At 41.5% G+C, this 27,200-nt stretch overlaps 2 protein-coding genes and 1 long non-coding RNA gene across 6 annotated transcripts in view; 1 reads left to right on the forward strand and 2 right to left on the reverse strand.

Annotated features, from left to right (window-relative positions):
• Positions 1–9,979, forward strand: part of ATP2A2 (ATPase sarcoplasmic/endoplasmic reticulum Ca2+ transporting 2) — a 75,135-nt gene extending 65,156 nt beyond the window's left edge. The window contains exons 20-21 of one of the 2 annotated variants that reach the window (XM_034791585.1): positions 143–263; positions 9,203–9,979. In XM_034791585.1, coding sequence (XP_034647476.1) covers positions 143–263; positions 9,203–9,216 — 135 coding nt within the window. In that variant the 3' untranslated portion in view covers positions 9,217–9,979. Of the gene's footprint in view, positions 1–142; positions 1,800–9,202 lie in introns of those variants that run through there. The other variant, XM_034791584.1, reaches the window with a different exon arrangement.
• Positions 930–20,736, reverse strand: LOC117888309. Of its 2 annotated transcripts, XR_004648298.1 has the most exons (5): positions 19,659–20,736; positions 19,338–19,570; positions 7,830–8,006; positions 2,408–2,520; positions 930–1,764 (listed from the first exon to the last, which is right to left on the reverse strand). It is a non-coding gene; the product is annotated as an uncharacterized LOC117888309 (long non-coding RNA). The 2 variants fall into 2 exon arrangements; XR_004648297.1 differs by having other exon boundaries at positions 19,338–20,734.
• Positions 20,737–22,763: 2,027 nt separating this feature from the next.
• Positions 22,764–27,200, reverse strand: part of ANAPC7 (anaphase promoting complex subunit 7) — a 16,217-nt gene continuing 11,780 nt past the window's right edge. For both annotated transcript variants that reach the window (XM_034791586.1, XM_034791587.1), the window contains one exon: positions 22,764–25,992. In XM_034791586.1, coding sequence (XP_034647477.1) covers positions 25,803–25,992 — 190 coding nt within the window. In that variant the 3' untranslated portion in view covers positions 22,764–25,802. The remainder of the gene's footprint in view (positions 25,993–27,200) is intronic.

Here is a 27,200-nt window from a genome sequence, read left to right on the forward strand (position 1 = left end):
GCTATGTGCAAAGACAAGATTGGCAAAACTACTTGTCTGTAATAATACCTTAAATTTCAAAGAAGAAAAAACACTGAGATTTTTATTTATTTATTTTGTGTGTATAAATAAAAGGATTTAATGTTTGGCTTCTCTTCCACAGCTCATCTTCCAAATCACACCTCTGAATGTGACACAGTGGCTGATGGTGTTGAAAATCTCACTACCTGTAATTCTGCTGGATGAGACCCTTAAGTTTGCGGCCCGTAACTACCTGGAACCTGGTAAAGATTGCGTGAAGCCTGCAACCAAACCATGTTCTTTGTCAGCATGCACCGAAGGGATTTCCTGGCCATTTGTGCTCATTACTATGCCCTTGCTTATCTGGCTTTACAGTACAGACACTAACTTTAGTGATATGTTCTGGTCTTGACTGACAGAGTGATGCTTTTACATAAAGATGTTTAACTTAATCAATTTTTTTATTGTTTAAAGCAACTGTCGATTTCTGCTGAATTTTTCACATGAACATATTTGCCGGTGATGGAGGTTTCATACTCTAGATTTTGTGTTTTGCTTTTTCTGACTCCAGTGGGGGCAATATTTTCCTCTTTTATACACAACTAAAGTGTCCATTGACATGTACAGAGAACTAACACTATTTTATGCAAATATTTTTTTGTAGATGAAAAGCATGTACAGTGTTCTGTTTAATAGTCTATTCATCCTTGTAAAAAAACAAAACAAAACTTTTTTTTGAGCCAGCAGACACTATCAAACTAAATTGGTAGCAGATTTTAGGGAATGAATGTGTTTTCTAAAACTAAAAAAGCATGCAACTGTCTGTCTCTTGCATGATCATCTGAACTTAAGTTGATATCAGTTTTTTTTATTCATAAGCCGATTTTTCTGCACTGGGCAGAGAGTACTGCTACCTCAGTCAGTGGTTTTTTTGTTTTGTTTTTGTCCCTCCTTATGCCCCCTCATCTTAGGTTCCTGACTGTCTTGTTTACCCTAGTCTTTGTAAGAGGTAGAGTATGCCTAGTCATGCTTGTGCAGAAAACATAATTCCAGGTGGAACCTGCTGGGTTCTTCTGTCATCCCTTCAACACACGTAGTATTTTAAGGTTATTTATTTAAATGTCTAATGTATTTTATTATAACAAACCTTGTTTTGCCAGTGTTGCCCACTTTACTGGGGGGGAGGGAGAGAGGGCACTACTTCAGTCTAGCTTAAACTTTTAAATGGACAAAGAAAATTCTATTTCTTTTTTTTAACTCTAAAAGATGGCTTAAGTTCCGTTTTTAATACCTTATTTACGTGTGTCAGATGTTTTTCAGTCTTAGATCAGGGCTTTTGTAATGTGACCTGGAAAAAATAACTTGCACTGCATAGTTAGAAATTGGATTTCTTACACTTTTAGTTGGGGCACTGATCAGTTACACATTTTGAGTTACTCTGCTGGCCTTGTTCTAGCTTGACTTAGAGAAATAACAAGCTCGTGTGTGTTTTTGTAAAATCTGTAAATAGCACATGACCAAATGAACATATTGTATAGAACTATTTTTATTTTAATGTGGCACTAACCACCTTCATTATATTATGATAAATGTTAGAGCATGTTTTCAAATTCAGTCCTGTATCAACAATGTGTAAGTCATTAACAGTCCTAACTGTGGTGTTTTTCTCCAATGCCTTCCAACGTTCATCGACTAAAGTGAGTATTTCTCTTCCATTTCACCATCCCAGTGGTGACTTGCTGTAAAATGGCATATGCTGTATACCTGTCAAAGAATAAATAGTAATTTCTTTCATTCCATGCTGTGTCTTGTCAGCCTCTGCTGTGCTACATTATTATCACCATTTTAGACTATGCATCCTATAGTATGAGGCCCAGATTTATTGAAGCAAATTGCTTTACATTCAGGATCAGTTCTTTTTGGGACCAGCAGCTTCAGTGCAGCAAGAAATTAGAGCTCTTGCCCAACTTTACCCCACACTTGGGTCAAGTCAACTGTAAGCTTTTTCAAATCCATTGACAGCTGCTGTCTGAATTTGATACCCAAGCATTAATGCAAAATATATTGATGCTTATGATCAGACATTGCTTTATTCTGAAGACATACACCCACCATAGAAAATGTGAAATGCTGCTTCCCAGCTGACTGTATCCATTCCAATTATGTTCTCAGGTACCTAGAGTGCTCACTTTGTAACAGAACAATCCATTGTTTCCATTGAATGGAAACGCTTTCTTTGTACAATGTTCATGTGAAAAGACAAAAAGGAACATTCCTGTTCACCTCAGCCAGATCAGAGCAGAGCTTTTGAGAGCAGCACTGGGGGCAGAGTGGCTTTGTCAAATGGCTGATGGTGTGTTGGTTTAAATCTGTTTAATAGCAGTTGGGCCACTACTTTTCAACTTACTTTGCTGAAGGTAACTGATCAATTAAATCAAGGCACCAAAGAACTCTGAGCTGCTCCAGAAGGGTATGGATAATGTAGGTTCCATGCTTTCACCTGGTTTCAGATGCAGAAGCCTAAATGCCCCCAAAATACAATAAATATAAAATAAAACCACTCTGAAATCACAGCACATGAGTCCCAACTAGTTGTTGTCCCTCCTATATGCAGACCAAGGGCTTGTCTACACAGTGTGGCAATGTGCATCAGAGGGTGTAAATTGCAGAGCACTGTGTACTGTTACTCTTAGCTGCCTTGGTAGATCATGTTGACACCCTCAAACTTTCCTAGCGCGCAATGATTAGGGCCCTACCAAACTCCCCGCCTTGAAAAACACGTCACTGACCATGAAATCTCGTCTCTCCCTGTGAAATCTGATCCTTAGTGTGCTTTTACCCCATGCTGTACAAATTTCACAGGGAGAGACCCGTGTGTCTCAAAGTGGAGGTCCTGACCCAAAAAGGAGTTTCAGGGGGGTTGCAAGGTTATCTTAGGGGGGTCATGGTATTGCCACCCTTACTTCTGTGCTGCTGCCTTCAGAGCTTGGCATCCAGAGAACTGTGGCTGTTGGCCGGGCACCCAGCTCTGAAGCAGCGCCCACCAGCAGCAGCACAGAAGTAAAGGTGACAAATACTATACCACACCACCCTTACTTCTGCACGGCTGCCTTCAGCGCTGGACGGCCAGAGTGGTGGCTGCTGACTGGGAACCCAGCTCTGAAGGCAGAGCCACGGCCAGCAGCAGCGCAGAAGTAAGGATGGCAGGGTAGGGTATTGCCACCTTTACTTTTGTGCTGCTTTCTGCAGAGCTGGGCCTTCAAAGGGGGCCATACCATGCCATCCTTCTGCACTGCTGCTGGCAACAGCTCTGCCTTCAGAGCTAGGCCTCCAGTCAGCAGCTACCACTCTCCAGCTGCCCAGCTCTGAAGGCAGCACTGCTGCCAGCAGTAGTGCAGAAGTAAGGGTAGGAGTACTACAAACCCCCTACAATAACCTTGTGCCCCCCCCCCCCCCCCTTACAACTCCTTTTGGGTCAGGATCTACAGCTGAAATTAAATTTTAAGATTTTTAAAAGCTTATGATCCTGAAATTGACCAAAATGGACCATGAATTTGGTAGGGCCTTAGCAATAATGTAGTCCTGTTTGAAATAGTACTAGTGTGCCAGCAAAGCCTCTTCTATTTAGTGAGAGTGGCTCACTGTGGGGTGTTTCATCAGATCAGTGTCATCTGGTAGGAGAGTACAAGTCCCTGAACACTTAACTAATGTACTTTTTAGTATTGTGCCGAATGCCGTTAGTGTGGCTGATGGAAGGATCTCTCCTTGCAGCGAGATGCACATCCTTCCCAAGAACTAGTGACTTACAACTACATCCATGGGGCAGTGTAAACTTAGAATGCCTTATCAGCATTCACAATTCAGAAGGGAGTACCTGCTTCTTGGAAGACAGGGAACAGTTTTCCACAGCAACTTCCCTAATATAAAATGATATTCTCTGGATTAGGCCATTAGGACGCACACTGTCACTAAAACCACTAATCTGGACTGCCTTATAATTAAAACTACAATTAATTAACCCCATTTGCTAAAGTTGAACTTGATGTTATAAAGGTATTTAGTTATAAAGATAGGGCCTGTTTCCAGAAATGTTATCTGCACCCAGAGCTTCAGGGGGACCTATAAGTGTTCAACCTTTGGAATGTCAGATCCACAAATCCTGGAACAAGGGGCACATACAATCCAAGCATTTTAAATACAAGCCAGTGGCAGTGGGTTGTGTGTGTGTGTAACTTCAGGAATACTATTGATACAAAACTTACTTGCTTTTGGGACAACTTTTCCATCTATTTCACCAAACCATCCTCTGAGGACATGACTGGCTTTTACAGAAGTTAATAGGCCATTAAATTGTTCTGGTCACTTAAAACCAAATCCATTTGAGGTTTACATGTGGGGAGGGTTGGTGTTGGGGGCTTTTTTTGGGGGGGGAGATAACATTTAAGGTTTTCTGTAGTGTCAGCATCTTTAATGTTTAGATAATAGCAAAACTTGCCTTTTTCCTTTAAACATTGTGAATTTAAATAGTGCACCAACAGTGAACACTTTAAGGGTTTCAAAGATTGTCCATTGCAAAACAAGGATTTTGAAAGGTTGGTTGGTAGGGGTTGTGGTGTTGGGTTTTTTGGGGGGTGGGGAGGGGAAGCTTCTGTTTCTAAAGCAGACTGCCCACCATCTTAAGGGAGTTTCATGCATCTCCAATGACCTCCTTGCATGATTTTAGAAGCAGTGTGCAACCCTGCTCCTGCACAGAGAGCAGCATGTAAACTGGGCACTTAAGGGTGAAGGTAGGAAATCTGGATTGTGGGGTGGAGCAGGCTGAACAGAGGAGGAAAAACCTGGGTTGACTTCAACTTTTTCTTTAAACCTGAGGTTCTATGCTCTAGCAATATGTTAGGGGCATCATCTAAAGTTGGAGCATGAAAGCACTCTACCAGTTAAATGAGCGAGCATTAATTGTGAAAAATTTAACTTGAAGCAAGTGCAGATTCTACCCCATCTCTGCTATTTCAAAGGCAAAGGCAGCTGCTATTATTAAAGCCTAAGGAATCTTACCCTCTATCCTTCCGAGAGTTGTCACCAGAGAGGGACTTAAGATGCCTGAGGCCTAGGTCTGCCAAGCTTCAAGGTCCATCAGACTGATTGTTCCTTCTGCTGGATGAATGTTTGCCTTCATGCTCCTGAGCGAGCCAGCTTAAGCAGATGCCCAACAGGGAGCTATGGTTTGTGCTCTACAGCCTCTGACCCTGGGCTTCAATTTTGAGAATGCTTCCTTAATCCACACTTGACAATGTCCAACTTAATCTTTAAGATATCTTGTGTCATAAGAGGCTGCTCAAAAGTTAGGATGGCTCAAAGCCACTTGAATGCGGAATTAGAAAGGGAGAATTTAGGATACCATAGTGAACTATCTTGGTCTGCTGGCCGCCCAACTTCCCTTTGCAAGTGTTACAGAGGGAGCAAAAGTAGCATAAGGAATCAGTGAGGAAGAAAGGAAGGACTTGTGTGACTACAGTATTCCTCTCTAGCTAACTAAAGTAGGGCCGTCCAGTGATATTAAAAAAAAAAAAAATTAATCACGATTAAGCGCACTGTCACACAACAAAAGAATACCATTATTTAAATATTTTTGGATGTTTCCTACATTTTCAAATATATTGATTTCAATTACCACACAGAATACAAAGTGTACAGTGCTCACTTTATATTTTTATTACAAATATTTGCACAGTAAAAAAATAGTATTTTTCAATTCCCCTCATACAAGTACTGTAGTGCAATCTCTATCATGAAAGTGCAACTTACAAAGGTAGAATTATGTACAAAAAAATAACTGCATTCAAAAATAAAAATGTAAAAGTTTAGCACCTACAAGTCCACTCAGTTCTACTTGATCAGGCAATCGCTCAAAGAAGTTTGGTTACATTTGCAGGAGATAATGCTGCCTGATTTTTGTTCACAATGTCACCTGAAAGTGAGAACAGGCATTCTCATGACACTGTTGTAACTGGCGTTGCAAGATATTTTTGTGCCAGATGCACTAAAGATTTGTATGTCCCTTCAAGCTTCAACCACCATTCCAGGGGACATGCATCCAGGCTGATGACCAGTTCTGCTCAACAAAAATTGAAAGCAGTGCAGACCAATGCATATTCATTTTCCACATGAGTCAGATGCCACCAGCATCTTTTTTGGTAGTTTGATCCTGTAGTTTCCACATTGGAGTGTTGCTCTTTTAAAACTTCTGAAAGCATACTCCACACCTCGTCTCTCTCAGATTTTGGAAGGCACTTCAGATTCTTAAACCTTGGGTTGAGTGCTGTCTTTAGAAATCTCACATTGGTACCTTCTTTGCGTTTTGTCAAATCTGCAGTGAAATTGTTCGTAAAACGAACATGTGCTGGGTCATCATCCGAGACTACTATAACATGAAATATATGGCAGAATGCAGGTAAAACAGAACAGGAGAAGTACAATTATCCCCCAAGGAGTTCAGTCACAAATTTAATTAACACACTTTTTTTGTAAACTAGTATCATCAGCATTGAAGCATGTCCTCTGGAATGGTGGCCAAAGCATGAAGGGCATATGAACGTTTGGCACATAAATACCTTGCAATGCCAGTTACAAAAGTGCTATGTGAATGCCTATTCTCACTTTCAGGTGACATTGTAAATAAGACAGCAGCATTATGTCCTATAAATGTAAACGAGCTTGTCGTCTTAGTGATTGCTGAACAAGAAGTAGGCTCTAAAGTTTTACATTGTTTTGTTTTTGAGTGCAGTTATGTAACAAATCTACATTTGTAAATTGTACTTTCACGATAAAGACTGCACTACAGTACTTGTATGAGGTGAATTGAAAAAATACTATTTCTTTTGTTTCATTTTTATAGTGCAAATCTTTGTAATAAAATAAAAATATAAAGTGAGCACTGTACACTTTGAAAATGTAGAAAAACATCCAAAATGTCTAATAAATTTCAATTGGTATTCTATTGTTTAACAGTGCAATTAAGAGTGATTAATCAATGTTTTAATCACAATAATTTTTGAGTTAATCGTGAGTTAACTGTGATTAATTGACAGCCCTACTAAAAAGCAGCATTGATAGGCTCGGATCTTGTCTCTAGTCAAAAGGATGAAAAGTGGAAAGGGTTCTGACAACCACAAAGGAATAGCTTGGGCAAAACAAAGTTGCATTACTTCTAAGAAAGTAGACTTTCTTGCCAAAATTTAAACTTTCATATTAGAAGAATTCCTTTTGAGTCCCAATTACGTGGGTCAACTGCATGTTTATTTTTCTAAAAAAGAAATTTCCACATTCTTTCTAACTGAACTTTGTAGATTTTGTAGAGGGGAGAGGGAAGGAAATATGCACAGGTCTGTGAAGTGTTCTCTCACAAGGGATCCATTTAGCCTACTTCATAATCCCATGGACAAATATCTTGTTGAAGCTTGTTAGTAATTAACTGCAAAGTAACTTGCATTTCTCCTTTCCAGACTCTGCACCAGTGTTTCTTTGAACACTTCTGTGCCTTTTGACTCTGCTTCCATTTTCCTTTCCACACTTCTGAGCTTTCTCCATTGCACCCTGGGTTCCTTACTGCTCTCCTTTGGTAATCTTAATCTTTTGGATCCCAGATGCACGAGCAGCATAGGGGAACCTAGGTTTGTAGCAGGCCAGGTGAAAGAGAGCTGGATGAAAGAGGTGCCTTTTGTCGGAGAAAAACTTTCTAAGGCTTATGCTGGAAAAAAGTTTGTCAAAATCTGAAAGCATCCCCTTTGGTTGGGACAAGAGCACCCTGTGTGGGATGCTGAAAATCTTACCTAATGTTGCTTCTAGCTGGAGGGAAGATGCTGGTGAAGTAACTTGTTCGGATGCATCTAGTCTAGGGCTACTCGGATGTCTTGATAGCATGGACTCTTGTCGCTATTTCCTCTCAATAATATCAGCTATCCAAAGAGCTATTCCTGAGCCATATTTAAAGGGCGGCTCCATTTTACCTACACAAATGGAAGATGAATGGTATCTGATTACTTTAGAGAACACTTCAGGAGACCAAATATGAAAGATACTGTATAAAACAATTCCATTCTATACAATTGCTATATGGCTAATGTTTGTGGGAAGGCTGTTTCATAAACATTTAAATGTAAGAAAATGAGGTTTTAATTGATGGTGATAAAATGCAGTACAGCAGGCCTCTAGCTTCTTCCAAGAACACAGCTGATAAGTGGAATATAATAGAAAACAGCTCAAACAGGAAGGATGATGGAATTTACTGAGATGGGAGGGGGAAAGAGGTAAATCTGATACAAAATTGACTGTTTCTCTTGCACTAGTCTCATTTACCTTTTGCACTTCTAACCATTGTTTCCCTAATCTCTGCTAATCACAGCTTTAATTGCATTAATATTAAGCATACTCTGAAAATTCTTAGCAGCATAGCCTACAATGTACAGGGGCTAAGTGCAGTGTTTTACAGTGCAGTCCTAAGAACTCTGTAGGGAATTAGAGTACACCTCCGATATAATGTGGTAAGATTTTTTGGCTCCCGAGGACAGCGTGTTATCGGGATAGAGGTGTATATTGTTTTTTATCCTTAAATACGGGGTAAAGTAGTCATTTTATTACAAACCCTCTTATCTATACAGTTTAATGACTTTTTCCAGAATTAGTTGCATAACCTGGATAATTCAAGGGACACTTAGGTCAACTTTGAGCCAAAACTTACTTTAGCAACTTTCTGAAATTATTATTATTATTTTTTTTTAGAGACACTTCCATGACAATTTTTTTTTTAACTTTTTAAAATTAATGCAGGGGTTAGTTCAAATATTAAAGCCTTAAGTCAGTGCATAAGAACCTGAAAGTGAAAAGAGCCTTGTCTATTTCCATTGGCCAGACAGAAATGCAAAACTACATGAAAGGAAATTAGGTTTTAACTCTTTCACCTTCAATCTTTTGGTGACAAATGCTGGCCCTACCGCTTTGTCACTGACTTCAATAAGGGCAGGATTTCACTCAAGGTGTTTAAGCTCAGGTTTTTTAAACCTGACAGTGTCCTTTCAATTAAAACATCAGTTATCCAACTTAACATTCTCTCTTCTCTCACTATTGATCTTACAAGTCTTGCTTTTATAATGATATAGCATTATTCATCCTTTCACTAACTGATGCCTTTTTCTTTCCTTTTCAGCATTGCTGGAGTAATCACTTCCTAAACAATTTTGCAGAAATGTAAGGTTGTTTTGTTGCGTGCATGTGTCTTAGCAACACATCTGGCAAAACCTCTGCATGTATCATGTAAAAAATCAAAAACCTGCTTTTCCTAAAACAAAACTCATTGTGTGCTCTGTGGAGGAAGTGTGTGGTACCATTAGGGCTTCAGTTATACAAATGTACAAATGTGCAATATAGCTTAACGAATCAGGAAAACAATCTCCAGAGAAGTTTGGTTTCTTTGCTGCATGGAGAAGACTGTTTATTCTTAAACATTAGGCCAAAATTAAGGAGCTGTCAGCCAAGTTTCCATATTTCTCTGTATAAAATGTATAATAGACTAATGCATGCCTTCAGTTGTAAGTAGCCAAATCTTTCTGTATTGTATCATCTAAACATACTACTTTATGAACAGCTATGTACAATATGCTATACTATTTATAAATTCAGTAAAAAAATACAGATGTTGAATGTTTAAACTGTAAGCCTCCGGTTCATAACTTCAGATTTTTTATTTTTTGTGTGCAAAGATACCTCTCTTGCACTAATGTAACTTATTTAATTAAATCTAAAGCAGTAGACAGATGTTGGTGCAATACAAGTGTTTGTGTGATGCATTTCTCTAAAAAAGTGTCAGTTATAACAACTGCATGTGACCTTTAGAAGTTGTTAAGATCAATTGTCTATTTCAATGCTGACAATAAGCATCACACCTAATTTCATTGTTTCAGGTAAATAAATTTATTCTACAATATCTACTTGGCGTGTTATTTTCTGCAGGTATAAGTGTACATACTTCAGCACTGTCTTATATTAATGCCAGGATGACAATTACTAGCAGCAACAGCATTGCAATCTTTCCTACTAGAACTATGCAGATGCCAGCTGCTCTTCCTGCAGTATTGACCTCCTTGCTGGTGTGATTTTTTTTCTTCTTCTGTGCAGGGGCTAGCGTGTAGTTAAGGGACACTGTCAAGTACTTTGATCACTTAATTTTTTTAAATGCTCTCCATTGTTTGTAAAATCCCTCTGAGAAACTTCAAAATAAACATTTTTCCCAACTCCTTTTTTACTTGTTGGTCCTTTTCTATCTTGCAAATAAGGATTATCCTTACCCCCAAATTATATAGGGCCACTAATATTCCCCATGAGTCACAGATTAAGGCCAAAAGGGTCCCTTGTGATCAATTGTACTTGCCCTCTAGCCCCCAGCTGACTCTGACCTATGAAACTCTTGCCTCAGCCTCAACTAGCTGGATTCCTAGCTTCAAGTTGTGTGCTCACATCAGCCATTATCTCAACTAATCTTGGCCTCCACAAAACTAGGATTCAAGACTCTTAAGACTATTAAAGAACCTCGCGTCCCCAAATGTCCTAGAATGCTCTGCTGCCAAGCCAACAAACCAGGCAAAGTTAGAAAGACCAAGGGGTAAAGGGAGAGTGTTTCTTTCTCTAAGGCAGTTTCCAAAATGAGCTTCAGTAACCTTTTAAATGTAATGCCCCCTAATCTCCATCTCTTGACACTCCCGCTCATCACTAGCGAGCAAGGCTAAACAAATGTGATCATCATCATTTGGGATTTCTCCATTCAAACAGTGCAGTATTTAAAGCTTTACTGCCCTGAGATCACACTGTTCCAATAATACTTGTTATAAAATTCTGCAAAAAACTCGTGTACATTTTTAATACATAGGGAGACTTAGAAATAAATTGTTAGCAATCCTTCTGCTTATGGAATTATTTCCTACTGTGGTAGTGTTGTAAGTACATTAAGCACTGTAATTCTGATTCCTGGAGTTAGAAAACTACAACAGTTCATCACTCAGCTCTAATCTACAAAGTGTCTGGCTTCACTCCCCTCTCCTATAAACTAATTTCAGAGCACAGATACATCATTGCATATAACAGATGCTTCCAAGTTGCTATATTTCTAATACATTGTATTTACATGGTGCCTTTCAATCAAGGATCCCCAAAGGCAAAACTAAAGCTAAATGGCTAGATAACTTGGTCAAGGTAACTAAAGACCTGACTGCTGTCTTGGCTGGACTAACTCCCAGGCTGATGTTTTGTCCTCTAGATTGGAAGTAAGTGGTAAGGAAGTAACAAAGACAAGGATCACAGTTTGTTGAACTAAAACTGCTGTAAGTTACATACGGGTGTATCCATTCAAGACTACTGTCCCTGGATGGCTTGGAACAGGACTGATCAGTAGGGGAGATGTGGTGCTCCCTTTTTACACCTTGGCCCTCGGACTAGTACGCCCAGAGACGAGACACATTTGAAAAGTTGTTGCCAGTACTACAGTGGGTGGCACATATAAGAAGTCCTTATACTGAAGACAGCTGGTTCAAACTCTGCACTGCTATTGTTATGGCCAGTTACATTCCAAACATCACATCAACATTCTTACAGACAGACACTAATCTGCTGACCAGAACAAGATTGTCAAACTCTTAAAATTAAACGCTTTTAAAACAAGTTAAAAATAAATGTTAGCTGTGGCCCTCCTACGCTGAGTCCCATGTATACTTAACTTTGAGCGAGTTAGCGCTAGTTATTCACATAATGAATAGATGCAGAGAATGCACGGACACGTGCTAGCAAGGCTGCAGGATGCCTAGTACTCAGCGCCGCAGTGAGCTTGGTCAAAGATGCCAACAAAACTCAGCCTGACTCATTCCAACAGTCGATCCTACCACGTGCTGCCATGGGGCTGGGTTTTACAGTTTTGGTCACGAGAGACAATAGAAGCTGAGCAGTAATTAACTGTAAAACCGTCTGAGGGGGTGAAGTTCATTCCAGTGCAGAGATCACACCACACTATATCCTAAGGGCTGAACAACACAGCCTGGTGTGGCCTCTCCACAGGGGTGAGTTTCACTTTATAGCACTGGCTCTCAACCAGGGGTAAGTGTAGACTCGGTACACAGAGGCCTTCCAGGGGGCACATCAACTCATCTCGATACTTGCCTAGTTTTTCAACAGGCTACATAAAAAGCACTAGTGAAGTCACTATGAACTAACATTTGATGCAAAGAGTTATTTATATGGCTCTATATACTATACACTGAAATGTAAGTACAACATTTATATTCCAATTTTATAATTCTATAGTAAAAATGAGAAAGTCAGCAATTTTTCAGTAATGTCCTGTGACGCTTTTGTATTTCTATGTCTGATTTTGTAAGCAAGTAGTTTTTAAGTGAGGTGAAACTTGGGGGGTATGCAAGACAAAGACAACTGAAAGGGGTACAGTAGTCTGGAAAGGTTGAGAACCACTGCTTTATAGAACTGAAAGTCACACATAAACCTTGGATTGGGGGTAGGGGTGGGAGGTAAATTTCAGCGAATGTCTCAGGCCTCGACCAACCAAAATGAAGCCAGAATGTCCCTGGAAAGTTCGAGGGAGGAGAGGGGCAGGAGGAAGCAGTACTCCCCTTTGGTGTGTTTAGCTTTGGCCAGGGTCTTAAACAAATTAGAAATCTTTAGCATTTTACCTATATTAACCATTAAGTAGGACACAAGAAAATCTAGCCCTGCTATACCAGCCTGACCCAATGCAGGGTCCCCCATACATTAGAACAGACTGCCTTACAGAGCAAAGCTTCACCATCTCTGATTATCAAGTGCCTGCTGCCATAGCATCTAAATCCCAAATAAGGTCTTCTCCAAATTATTTGCTCCCTGTGCTAGTTTCAGTCCAGGCTCTGTCCTCAGGCGACGCTCTCAGTAATGTGGAACTGCCACTTGACATTGGCATGTGGACTTTGAGAGAAATGATAACCAGCAGTTAAAACTAGAGCTGAGGGAAGTTGTTTTTTTTATTTTTGACAAGTTGCATAACTGCATTTTTTGGCAACTAGACAAGCTGGGTGAGGTAATAGCTTCTGTTGGTGAAAGAGACAAGCTTTATAGCTTAAGAGCAGCTCTGGAGCTCAAACGCTTGTCTCTTTCACCAACAGAAGTTGGTTCAATAAAATATGACCTTACCCACCCCGTCTCTCGAATATCCCGGGCCCAACACGGCAGATACCGCTGCAAATGAAAAATGCAGTTGTCAGCCAAAATGACTCATGAATTCTACACGAATTCACCAAATATTTTCATTAAAAAATGTGGGAGAAGGGCTAGATTCAGAAGGGGAGTTACATGCCATTCACAAAACTGAGGAGAGGTGGGGGGGAGGGTGTCCCCTTCTATCCCAGTGTTTGGAGCACTCACCCCAGAGATGGGAGATCTGAATTCAAGTCCCCGCAGCGGGAGCGGGAGCAAGGAGTTTTGTTTGGGTTTTCCACATCCTGAGGGAGTGCTCTAACCACAAGGCCACACATGCCTTAGGGGCGGGGTCTCAATCTCTCCTGTTGAAGCTCTTTGGTGTTGTATAAATAAATATTAATTGTAACGGGGACAGGAACCAGCGTCTCCTCATCCACAAAAGTGCCCTGCCACCAGGGTGTAGTCTCTCTCCCCCAATTCATATTTAACTATTTCTATGGAGCAGAACAGTTTCCACAGCAGAGATTAAGAACCCCACCCTAGAATACACTACAGCCCAGTGAGTAGGACACACTTGCAATTGGTAGGTCAAGTCCCTGCTCCCAAGGAGGCAGAGTGAGAATTTGAAGCTGAGTCTCCTACGGCCCTGGTGAGGAGCTATATTGCAGTAGAAGAGACAGGCAACACCTCCACTTGGACATGCCAGTCACTAAACTAAAAGTGTTCTTTGCTTTTCATACCAAACAAAAGAGGTTGCTAAAACTGCCTGAAAACAAAACAATGGAAAATCACTTTGTTCTGACGTGCTGAGAAAAGCCAAAACATTTTAATTTTGGGTCAATCCAATCTTTTTTTTCCCAGTGCAGCCAGAAAACTGAAAAAATGATTCTTCACACAGCTTTAGTTAACACCACAGAGGGGGTCAGGGATTCTGACTAGAAAACTTGCACACAAGGGTTATTCGGACAAAAGGGACAGGTTCAAGACTGGCCACAGGGGAGATTAAATGAAAGAGATCTGATGCGTTGCTGGAGTTCACCTTCGAAAGAAGGGCTACAGTGTGTTCTGTTTTAGAACCCGATGCCAGCAGGATCTGTGCCACACTGCCTCCTGGTTTGCTACTGCAGGAACAAACTGCAAGTAGTGCCGGATTCAGTCTCCTCTAATCCTGTCCATTCCATGCTTGTGTCCAGGGAAGAGTTAAAATGGGGAAGGGGAACCGAATAGATCAGGGGATTGGGAATGGCACACTAGAGCTCTTCCCCCTCTAACTTGCCAGCTCAAACACAGCCTATCTTGGTAGTGATCAGATATTACCACAGTAGCGTAGGGCTGCATCGCTGCCTGTGTGACATTAATATGGTGAGGTACAGCCAGTCCCCAGCTAACAGGTGCCTGCATCATAAATTGGCTCCCTTGGTATCAGCCTCAGTAGTGGTGCCAAGGGTTGAACAGATTGTGGTGACAGAACTATCCTCCCCCACCCCCCACTTGAGCAGTTCAAGGTTAAAGGACAATAGCAGGAGAAGCCGGCACTGCCACAGCCTGTGTTTGGACCTGTTCTAAACAGAGGAGTTCTCCAAACTACCTTTACAACAAGGAAAAGATGAAGCTGCCCTTTGGAGCTGGCTAAAGGGCTGAATTTGTGAGAATTTTATTTGACTGCCTTTAAAAGCATAACAGCTGAGCCTGAGGGACGGGAAGCTCGTTGTACAGGCAACCTGAGCTCCCATGTCACGTGTCACAATTGTGAGCCTGCAGGAGTCATCTGTGCCCCTGTAAATTCAGAGCATAACTCTGAATGATGGACAGATAGGCCATTGCCAAAGAAATGCTTCGCATTGTCCAGTTCATTATAGTTTCTCTGTTGGGTTAGTTCCTGGAGGCAAGTTGAGAGGCAACCCAAATAAATGGAAAACAAATTTGGGAACCACAACAAAAGCCGTAAGCCTCATGCTGTTTACGCAGGTGGCCGGCTCACTTTTTCCTACACAATGAAGTCAAAGAATATCGCTTAATAATGGAGCAAGATAATATCACAGGCAAGCCATAAAGTACGCAGCGAGCTGGTGCTTTAGTATCCAAGTCACACAAATTCAATACGTTGGGATGGCAGAAGAGGGAACATTTCAGTCTCGCTCCCATGCCCTGCCCAGCAATCATTGGGGCAGGACGCCCTCCATAGAGTTTATAAACTTTGAAGAACATTTTTTTTCAACGTGAATTGCATGCTGGTAAAAATCTCCAGATTACTGTTCCTAGACCCTAAACACACCCACACAGATAGGGAGCCTCCTCCAACCTCCGTCTCTCTCTCTCAAATGTGCCTCCACCGTGCCCTGGAAGGACCACCTCCAGTAGGAGAGAATAGGTCACTGGACATGGCCCCGCTGAACCCTGGCACGAAGCCAACCATGGAGCCAGGTGGGGGTGGAGTTCTTTAACTTCCCAGGAAGTCCTGCCAAAGATTCTGTCTTACCACATTTCCACTAGCAATTTTAGTACCTCGTTTTTACAGTGGCCTCCTTGTTGTGGATGCAATTTAATTCTGGGCCTAAATTACAGGCACAAGTTTTACGATTGAGAAATCTCAGCCTCTGATTTGGATGCACAATGGGCTGCTTTCGATCTCTCAGTGGGAGGGTGTGCACCCATAATGATTGAGAGACAAAGCTACAGTTGCACTTCATTGCAGACACAAACCTATGCCCACAAGAAAGAAGGCAGGTATTAGAAGCCTGGCCCTTAACCCAGAAGGCAGTGAATTACTGTGGGCAGGTTTTTCTGCATTCACCTTTTGATCTCTTTCCTTGAGATCCAGTGACCTTTGCCCCTCCTAGTGCGGAACAGTTTAGGGGTTGAGGGGTCGGAAACCTTTCAGAAGCGGTGTGCCGAGTCTTCATTTATTCACTCTAATTTAAGGTTTCGCGTGCCAGTAATACATTTTAGCATTTTTAGAAGGTCTCTTTCTATGTCTATAATTTATAACTAAACTATTGTTGTATGTAAAGTAAATAAGGTTTTTAAAATGTTTAAGAAGCTTCATTTAAAATTAAATTAAAATGTGGAGCCCCCGGACTAGTGGCCAGGACCCGGGCAGTGAGAGTGCCACTGAAAATCAGCTCGTGTGCCGCCTTTGGCACCTGTGCCATAGATTGCCTATCCCTGGTTTAGTGTAACCAGTGTCTTTACAAGCTCTACATTGAGAACCTCTATGCTACAGTTTAGAATACCTGGCACCGGGCTCAAGCTAGAGGCTTGCTCCGTGTCTGCACCTTGGGAGGTTTGTGATTAAAGGTGCTAAACAAAGGCTGCTTGTGGATAAGGGAGGTAGCAGTTCCAAAGCCCAAACTCCCCTTGTGTAAACAAGTCGTGAAAATCTTTCCCTGTGCAAAAGAAATCCGATCAGTGACAAATTCGCTGCGGTTCAGACCCAGTCTTCAGTCAACTTGTCAATACCTGGAGCAATAGGAGGTGCATAAAAATGAGGCCAAGTTTCCAAAGCTCCCAGATCCTGTTACAGCCTGTCCTCTAAGTTATAGATTTGCTGCAGCTGAACTACGGAGCTTTGCTTTGGGAGGCTGCACGATTACCAGCCACACCCATGTGTTATATCACTCAGGTTCTGCAGTCCTACAACACAAGGCTAGGTGCACGTGACTGAGCCGGCCTTGGAAATTCCTGTGCGTGGGCAGCTCAGAAACATTTCCCACTTAAAATCATTTAACACTAAACCTTGGGTCCCATTTGAAGCAAACGTACTCCGTGCTGGAGCTGAACAGGCCGGACTTTCGGGGTGCAAAATCCAGAGCCAAGTCTATCGTTTCCCAAGTTCAGGGTGACTGGAGTGTTTCTGATGTACCTTTATAATGGGCCCAGTTTGGCCAATAGACTTTGAACCCAACACCAAAGATAAGTTTAGCCAATAAACTGCATTCATTGCTACCCCTCTCCCCGGGATTTCGGGCCATCACTGCAGTAAAGCAGAGGTTACAATGCATTTAACTTCGTTTTTGTCAATTTAGCACCTGTGAAGAGCAGCAGCTTGACAGCACTGCAAGCCTGAGGTTCTCTATCTACAGACTTGGTGCAGCATGGGGAGCTGCAGGGAGCATCTCCAGAGGGGAAAAGGATAATTCAATCTCTATGGTCTATTCAGCCCACAGCCTCTCAGAGGAGAATGCCAGCACATAGGGCAATTAGTGCCAGTGGGAGGAGGAGGATGGAGGTTTGGACTAGAAGCTGGCCTAAGAACCCACCAACTCATTTCACAGGCTTCTGAACAGCTACTAGGCCTGGATTTGATCCGATAGCATCCAGCTGGAGGGTTCTATATCCCATCTCCAGTCTTTTGAGCCACCCAGTCCCCAAACACCACAAGCAGTGTGAGGAGCAATGGATGGCCCATGGTGCACTTTCAGCCTGACACCACTTCTGAGCGCCCCTGATCCTGCCACAATGAAATCTGGGCCTAGCTGGGGCCGCATTTCCCATAGGGAGAGCTGCATGTGCATTGAGGGTTGGGCAGCTGCAAATCCTGGAGCATTGACAGTTTGGAGTATCCCAATCACTCTGCTGCTTGCTGGCGATGAGCGCAACCAACCCATGACGAGGGGAGGTTACACGGAGCAGAGGAAAAGGGAGGCTGACTGCATCAGGGAGGAGTGATACCTCAATTGGGCTAATACTTAGCTGCCCAGACATTTATCAACATAGTACCCTTGTGAGGCACCCTCACCCCATGACAACCACCACCCAAAGGTATCCATTAGTGGCATTTGTTATGCAGCCCTGGGCTAGAGCGCTCATCACTGGGCCACCCCTGAGAATGGCCTTGGGCTGAGGTAGATCACTTCCTTTTCTTTCGCCCCAGAGTGAGCACGGATTCAAGGCGCTTTGCCTGTGAGAGGGAATGTTTCATTTCACATAATGGCCACGTGCCCAAGAACATGATTTCCTATATGAGGCCAAGAATTCTAGTAGCAACAGCAGGGTTAGCCATCGTAAATGTCTCTTCCCCTCTATGGGGCCAGATGATGGATGTTGTACCTTCTACTCTGGAAAGGTTTTCTGAATTTACAGTCTGAACAGTAAATCACCAGGACTCAAACTAGGTTAATAGCTCACCCTGCTTCCTGCCGTGCTTTCCAAGCAATGATGCTGCCAGAAACAGTCTGGCAGCAATCAGGATGCAGCAAAGGAAGGGTTAAACCTGTGTCTCTCTCATACACATTCTCCCAGCATTCCCTGGGTCTGAGTGTTATTGGCAGAAGCATCCCAGGATTGAGATAAGCAAAGAAAAAAAAAGTCAGCATTGCCATCGGAGTAAGAGAGGAGTTAACATTTGACAATCCTCTGGCCACACCTGGCAGGCTAGATGTATTTATTGCCTTTTCACAGATGGGGAAATTAAGTCCAGAGGCTAGGCACCACCTCCAGTCACAGAAAGGGTATGTGGCAGACCTGGGTTACAGTTCAGCCCACACATCTGACTACTTTGACTTTAAATGGAGACTGGGGGGGAGAGAAAAGTAGTCAAGACTTTACAAACCTTAGCAGTGTGACATTCTCCTCCACAGAACAACCATTGGAAGATTAATTGGAGCTAGCTTCCCACACACCTATTAAAAGCCCTACTGCAGAAAGGATCAGAGTTCCATCTCCACATTATGTTCTGCACTTGGTAATAGTTCTGGGCATTCAGTCAGCAGCAGGGCTGGAATTCAGATCCAGCTGTTCCAGGCTAGTTAGCACCTGCACTAATGGGACAATCATTATTTCCCAGAGTAATACCAGGGCTTATACCTTCACTAAGCCTCCAAACACCACCAGAGGGGCAACAGTCACTTCAACAGGCCTGATATGCTGGCAAGTAGATGTCACTGATACACACACACTTGGGCCAAGTTCGGCCTGGATCTTACACAACTCCATTGACTAGTGGATTTGCACAGATAATTATGTGTCCTTAGATACTACAACCTTATGCTTAGAAAGGAGATCCCAGTAGAGGTTAAACTACGTTAACCCTCCCAACCAGTTTGACAATATATTGATAAAGGACCCTGTCAAGATTTGTAAGATGAAAAAAAGCCTGTAGAGCAATTTCTTACCGGTTTTCTGATCAAAGTTTGCAACGCCCATCAAATCTCCAGCTGGAACGACACTGATTGCAGCTTACACACAAGAGCACAAGGAGGAGATATGTTTACAGAGCTTTTCCTTGCTCTGATAGCACAGTGCTGAAGTTTACAGGAACATTGCTGGGCTCCATCTTGCTCCTGAGTTACCAGCTTCACCTCCTCAGCCAATCGAGTGTCTCAAGGGAAACTACCTACATTATATGCTGAACATGAGGGAAAAATAATCATGTAAATTAAATAGTTACAATGAAAAGATGGCAATGTCACAGTCAGCACGGCAATGTACCGTACCTCAAGCCAAAATGGGAAGAGGGCCTTGGGTTGATACAGGCAGCATAAAGTTCTTGAATCAGCTGCCAACGTAAGTATCTCACTTGTGCCAACTGTTAAGCTCTTCTCAGCTGGGAGCATTCCAAGTTTCTAAACCCCAGTGAGCAAAGCAGTGTGCTGCTGTTACCTCCTGGTCAGGCCAGCTTTGATGGAAATAGGACTTTTTGTTCTTTGGCTCTATTTTAAGATATAGATCAAGTCCTTGTCTCAGGACAGGCTATTTTTCTCTTCCCCCCCCCCCCCATGCTAGTCACATTGTAACGCTCACTGGGGTCCTGGAATGCACAGCTGACAAGCTGGAAGAGTTCAAGACATTATCAAGGCAGAGCTTGAAACACAAGGTCATCACTTCCTTTCATGCCACAAACTGACCAAACAAACCTCTTACACTCTGCAAGAAAAACAACCTCCAGGACATCAGATTCAAAAGATGTTATTCAACTTCTCTTTTTCTTTATTTAGAAGTGTTACTGCCTGTGAAAAGACTGACTCTTGTGGAGCACAAAGTCCTTTCAGTTCCACGTATCAGATACAACGGGACAGTAGCAGAGCAAGCTCCAAACAGCATCCTACCAGCATTCCTCATTCCTTTGAGAGCATAACCCGGGGAGAATAAGATGGGGCTGGGGGGAAGGAGGTTTGTTCTTAAAACCCTTTCAGTCCTTGGTCTCTCATGAGCTTACTAACAAAGCAGGGGAGCACTTTTAATAGATGTTTACATTGTGAAATCCTCTGTCAGTGGCTAACCTCACTGAAACTTCTGACGCTCATTCCTCTGAGACCACTAAAGCATTAGTGTTAAGGCTAGTGACAGAAGTAGGCTAGTGATGGGGGCTAATTTATCTACAACTAATCAGGAAAGAGATCTTGGAGTCATCGTGGATAGTTCTCTGAAGAGGTCCAAGCAGTGTGCAGCGACGGTCAAAAAAGCAAAACAGGATGTTAGGACTCATTAAAAAGGGAATAGAGAATAAGATGGAGAATATCTTATTGCCCTTATATAAATCCATGGTACTCCCACATCTTGAATACTGCGTACAGATGTGGTCTCCCCATCTCAATCATGAGTGGTGTGGAGAAAGTGAATAAGGAAAAGTTATTTACTTGTTCCCATAATATAAAAACTAGGGGCCACTAAATGAAATTAATGGGCAGCAGGTTTAAAACAAATAAAAAGAAGTTCTTCACACAGCACACAGTCAACTTGTGGAACTCCTTGCCTGAGGAGGTTGTGAAGGCTAAGGCAATAACAGGGTTTAAAAGAGAACTGGATAAACTCATGGAGGTTAAGTCCATTAATGGCTATTAGCCAGGATAGGTAATGGTGTCTCTAGTTCTGTTTGTCAGAGGGCGGTGATGGACGGCAGGAGTGAGATCACTTGATTATTACCTGTTAGGTTCACTCCCTCTGGGGCACCTGGCATTGGCCACTGTCAGTAGACAGGATACTAGGCTAGATGGACCTTTGGTCTGACAGTACGACCGTTCTTATGTTATGTTCTTAAGCAGAAGGGTCAGTACATCAAGTCAAAGTACACAGACCACCTAGCCTCCCTATTTTATTACTAGCAGGTATATTAACAGTAAGTGGAATGATATGGACTAGCCAAAAACAATTCTATACATTTCAAATGCTTTTACAAACTGTTCCCAACCCACCCCTTACCTTTCTCATGCTTTTTACTGTGGGCTTCCTCTATGCCCCAAACACATACCAGTTATCCCGTTCCCTTCTGTCAGTAGCCAAACTGCAACTGACATTCTGAATCTCCCATTTTCACAGATGCACTAGTCATTGCAACAATTTGCCTATATCCAATCGGTGTTCTGGTGCAGCATTGCCTAGATCTGCTCTGAGCAAGGTTAGGCCTGGTCTACACCCAGAGTTGTTCCAACTTAACTTTGGGTATGTTAAACTGGTAAAAACATTGACATTCACTTTGATTTACATTTGGTTTATAGCTGGTTAGTTTGTGTTAGTACATTTATAAACTCAGGTTTAAGTGTCCACAGAGGGGTTGGCACCAAGAGATTTGAATAAAATTGTTGCAATTTAGGTTTAGACAAGATGGTTAAAATGCTCCCACACTACACAGAAGACCAATGCAGACAGAGCTGATGGGATTCCCTTTGAGGCCACCTCTAGATTTTTGTGTGTAACAAAAACACTGCTGCTCCTCAGGCTGATTTAAACTTCAATGTCAGCTCCAGAATCATGAAAAGGGAAGGCTTTAACCCTCACTATGTGAAACAAGCCTATGGAGGAAGCTGATTATTAAGGAGAAAGCTACTAATTACACAGAGCTCTATAATTTGGAACGACAGGAAAGGAAGGGTAGAAAGAATATGACACTTTAATTGGGTAAATAGCACCTACATAGCACCCTATGGTTTTCTAATCCTTGTATAATCTTGGCTTAAAATTCTCATATCCTTGTGCAGTAGGGAAATAAGCACTATCCCCATTTTACAGACAGGGAAATTTAGCAAGAGGTTCAGTAACTTGCTGCAGGACAGCTTGTTATTTGGCAGCTTCAGGACTGCCTGACTCCTCCCACACACATTGCCTTGAGGTGCTGGCAAAATAGATTTGTAATGCTTACACGACTGTGGGGAGGAGCTCTGGTCTCCTCGCATCATAGCGGAGTCTTTCCACCACAGTAAAATGCCATGTTAATGAAATTTGTGATTTAATGTCAGACAGCAAGGACTTTAAGCAAATACGCAGATTTTCTTTGCCCTTTACTAGACACTAGCAATTGCAGGTGGTCTGAAAGAGTAGATAATCTGCCATTTGTACTGCAAAAAGCAGTTGGGTAGCTATGACATTCCAACCTCACCTATGAATTGCATCGCTTTAGGGAGTTTACATCGCACTCTTGACATGGGTTGAGCTTTAGTTTTGGGTTTCATTAGCTCTTGGTGTACACAGCAAAGGATTAAGGTACTGAATGATGACAACTATTTGTTATGGGCTAATTGCATTAACTATATTCCCTAAACTAGGAACAAATCACAGGATTCAGGAGCACAAGGTTGTAAAAAACAGCTCACATTCTAAAATTAGACTGTTAATGAAGGGTCTTTAATAGACCAAGGATTCCCTTAGAATTGAGATAAACCTGTTAAAATATTCTTTAAAATAATTCCATATCCATCCACAGTACACTCATTAGCAAACTCATAGAAATGATATGATCAATACAGCTCTAACATTATGAAATGCCTTAATAGAGGTACCCATTACTGCAGAATCTGGGTGAGCTTTTCATATTTTAGATAATGAGCAGAGTGCACTCTCTCTCAAAAAACAGGGGGCCATATTCTTGGATGTTGACGTTGTTTTATTCTTGGATGTAAAAAGGAGTCTAAATTAAGCTTTCCACAGCTGCCCATAAAGGAAATCTACAAGGAAGTTTTTTACAGCAGAAACTCCCCTTGAAATCTGGCCTCCATTCTTGTCAAAGAGACTGTCTTAACAGAAGTCTTACCCAATAACAATTTGCTTGTATATGGATGCCAAGATCCTACTTTAAAATAAGCAAAAATGCAATCTAATTTTACCTCTCCCTAACATTTAATTGGGTTCCTTCCATCAATTACTAAGGGGATCAAGGCTAGGCCTTGCGTGAAATGAAAGGACCAGCCTGCAGGAGCTGGTTTATGCTACTACAGGATAAAGGTTTTCAAAACTCTTCATCATTCACAGCACTTGCTGTAGCTATTCGATAGTTAGATCATTCTCTTTGGTTAGATGTAGCCTAAGGTGAGAAAACTAACAGACATGTGTTCACACTTTCCTACCTGCAAACACTCTGAACCATTCTATCATTGGGCTCCAGACTTCAGCTTTCTTGTGCCACGTAAACCTTGCTTTAGAGAGAAAGAAGTGTTGCAATGCGTGGTGCTAACAAAGCTGGAAGCTATAAGAGCAGCTCTGATTAGGGGCATCTGAATGAGTCATCTGAAGTAAAAACCCTCGGCTGAGCAGCTGCCAATTTAAAACATACACCATATGCCTCCCACACACTCTCGTCAGCTTTTAAACACACAATGCCTTTTTGCTTTACTTCAAATTATAAGTATTAAATGCTCCCTTATGATCTTCACAACTAGGGTCTGACATACAATTAAGAGACTTGGATCAGCCTACCTAGGTTAACCTTCAGAAGCAGCACAGATTTGAGGTTTATTGCAGAGAAAGGAAGAAATGGACTGATTGCAAAAGGAACAGTTTGGTTTTTACAATTTCCTTCTGTAAAGAATTAATAACACGAAAAGAGTTGAAACCTATCACCATCCAGTGCTGAATGACAAACAGCTGAAATCTTCATGAAGTAGACTAGAGGCAGGAAGGGTACTGATCACAATTTCAGAGAGCAGCTATCTAAATAGGATTTTCATTTAAATGTAGTCCATTTGGATTGCACATTGTTTAGTGAAATGAGATAATAAACCAACAGATTTCTTAATTAAGACCATCGATAATAGACAGTAAGGCAGGCTACCTGCTTGCTTATTTTTCAATTACTTTAGTGCAATTCAATTGACACTAGAGAAAAGCTAGTGGTTTCCCCCACCCTCAAACACAGCTAAAAGCCTGGAAAGAGGAGACTATCCATTCTGGATAGCTGTCTGGCTATGAACAGGAAGAAGCTATCCAGACTTTAATGCTTACACATGCTAAACATCTCAAAACCAACAGGCTATAATGTGTTATAAGATTAAGCGTCCCCTCCTTTTAATATGTATTTTTATGTATGCTTTTGGGAATGTATTTTATTTTTGTATGTGCTATGCTACTATAGTTCGTGAAAAGCTTGTTTTCTTTTTGTGTGTGTCAAGAATTTGCCCTAGAGTATCAAAAAGTTCCAGTACAAAAACCAGTCAGTCAACCTCGGCTTCAGCAGCTAGGACAGCACTGAACAGTACAATAGACTTGAGCAGCCACAGGCAGAATTACAAAGCTATGCAGAACCATGGACTGAAGACAATGTGAACTATAGCACCATTAGAAAGCATAATAAAGACATATGTTTTAGCAAGAAGCAAGTCAATCAAGAGTGAAACACTAAGACAAGGGTAATTCTCTTGCAAAATCTAAGTGCCACAGAAATAGTTTTGTTTGGTTTTCTGGTTTCAGTGAAAGATTTACTTTTAATAAGAGATGCCCACTGTGGACAATTTCTACTGTGGACAATTCAGTATTGTTTTAGTAGGTGATAGCACGAGATTCTATTTTCAATAGGTAAAGCTAAATTAAGTGTAAAATATAAAGAAAGCCAAGACAGCCATTCTAATTTAAAATTTCTACTAGTGATGCAATGGAGAAGTTTAAAAAAAAAAAAATTTAACTGACTGTGCCACAGACAGGATGTGAAGTGGCTTTGTGTCACTGCTGTTGTAAGGCCTTTTAGTAACTTACCTAAATAAAACTGAACTCTAGTTAGAAGTAAATGTTCACATACAGGTTAAGTGATTATGGGGCTTTGTATGGATTGAGGAAATTACTATAATTCTAACATTGGACTATTCTTTACACATAAAAACTGATTAGTTACAAAGCATCCTATATGTCAGGGATGCTGGAGATACAAATTCCACCTTCAAAATTAGTGCAATGCCTTACATCAAACAGGTTAATCGGCTGAAGAGAGAGGAAAAATTGCTCCCTTCAAATACATACAAGTGACTCCCACAAGCTTCCACAAGAATTCAAGCATGAGCCCAGACAAAAGAATAAAGCCTTTCACAAAGGAATAAAAAACTCTTGTATTTACATCTATAGCTAAGGATCAAGACTACTTAGTTTTGAACCCAATTTTGACATTTTAGTCACTAGCAATCGGTATATTGTATGAAATGCTTTATACTCAAGATTCTAGCTTTAGCAAGAAAAGACTAAGCCACTCCTACAAATTTCCAGCATGGTTCAAGCTCAATCTTGTAATTGATAAATAGGAAGCATCACAAAAATGAACAGAACTGTGATGCAGAGAATTATTAAAAGGTTTCAGAGTCGATTGTTAATATGAAAATTGCAGGTGACGTTCTTCCTTCAGAGAACAATGGATCTCAGGGCACATTCAAGAACTGAAACCCATATCACTGCATGCCAAACCATTGTTCTTGATCTGCCCACTGTGCAGCTTCACTATCACTGCCCTCCAAATCCCCTTCTTCTCCACTTCCCTCCATGTCATCCACATCCTCTTCCTGGGTTGCATCTGTTGGACTCTCCTCTTTTTCCATTTTCTGCATTCCTTCTAAAGACTTCTGATCATTGGGATCCAAACTGGGGGAGAAAAAAGGGTTACTCAAACTTAAGGTAGTAAACATTAGAAATATGTCTAATCAAAACAACTCCATCTTGCTTCCTCCACTTCCTGTTTACTGCTACCGATATTTGAACTCAAAGATGTTGCAACTTTACCTCAGACTGACGTTATAACCATTTGACAAAAGATGGAAGAGCACGATTAACACCAATTACATCATCTATATACAAATTCCTAACTGTTGAGAATGCACTTGTCTGAACACTATGAACCTCCCAATGAAGCTTACACAATTCTTCTAGGCAATACTAACTAAAGCAACAGAAGACAGATTAATGTAATTTAAGTGACTAGCACTAAAAACAATGCTCCTGCACCTCCATCCAGGCAAAAATAGCCAACTTACCTGACCTTACAGTTTATAAGGTTTGTGGGTATAACAAGGGGTTGCATTCAAGATAGGTATTTAACTTTTAAAAATGCAGAGAACGTAAGATTTTTTATTAGGAAATATGGCATCTTATTCTGAAACATGCTAAATTGTACCCAAGTTTGAAATAATTCTTTTCTATTTGAGTTTGAGGGACCCGTTTTATTGTAAGAAGAAACATTGATTCAGTTGAACATCAAAACCTTTCCGTTTGAATTTAGTTAATCCCTTACATTTATACAGCACCTTCCAGCCTAAAAGGTGGAGCCCAAGGCGCTTGACAGAGTCTAGAACAGTTTAAGAAATTATAAACAAATCCATGCCTTAATCATTCTTATTGGTCTAGCAATTGACTGCCTCGTAAGATACTTAACATTAACACAAGTTTACAATTGTAAATGTTTGTCCTTGAGACTTTGAATTGGGAATAGTAGTACATAAGACACAAAGAGTAAGACATGGTCTACGCTAGAAAAATCAAGCTGTCTTAATTACATCCCTTAGGGGGTGTGAAAAATCCACATCCTTGAGCAGCATAGTTAAGCTGACCTAACCCCCTGTGTAGACAGTGCTAGGCTGACGGAAGAACCCCTCACGTCAGCATAGGTAGTGTCTACACTGAAGTGCTACAACAGTACAGCTAGAGCAGTACAATTGTACCACTGAAGCACTTCAAATGTAGACAATCCCAAATTCACTGATAGTGTGCGCGCGCGTTGGGGGGGGGGGGGGGGGGGGGGTGCCCCCCCCCACAGCTGTACCCCCTAACCATCTTGCTAACAGCCCGACCTCACT

This window comes from Trachemys scripta, chromosome 15 (genome assembly GCF_013100865.1).
Source record: "Trachemys scripta elegans isolate TJP31775 chromosome 15, CAS_Tse_1.0, whole genome shotgun sequence".
NCBI lineage: Eukaryota > Metazoa > Chordata > Testudines > Emydidae > Trachemys > Trachemys scripta.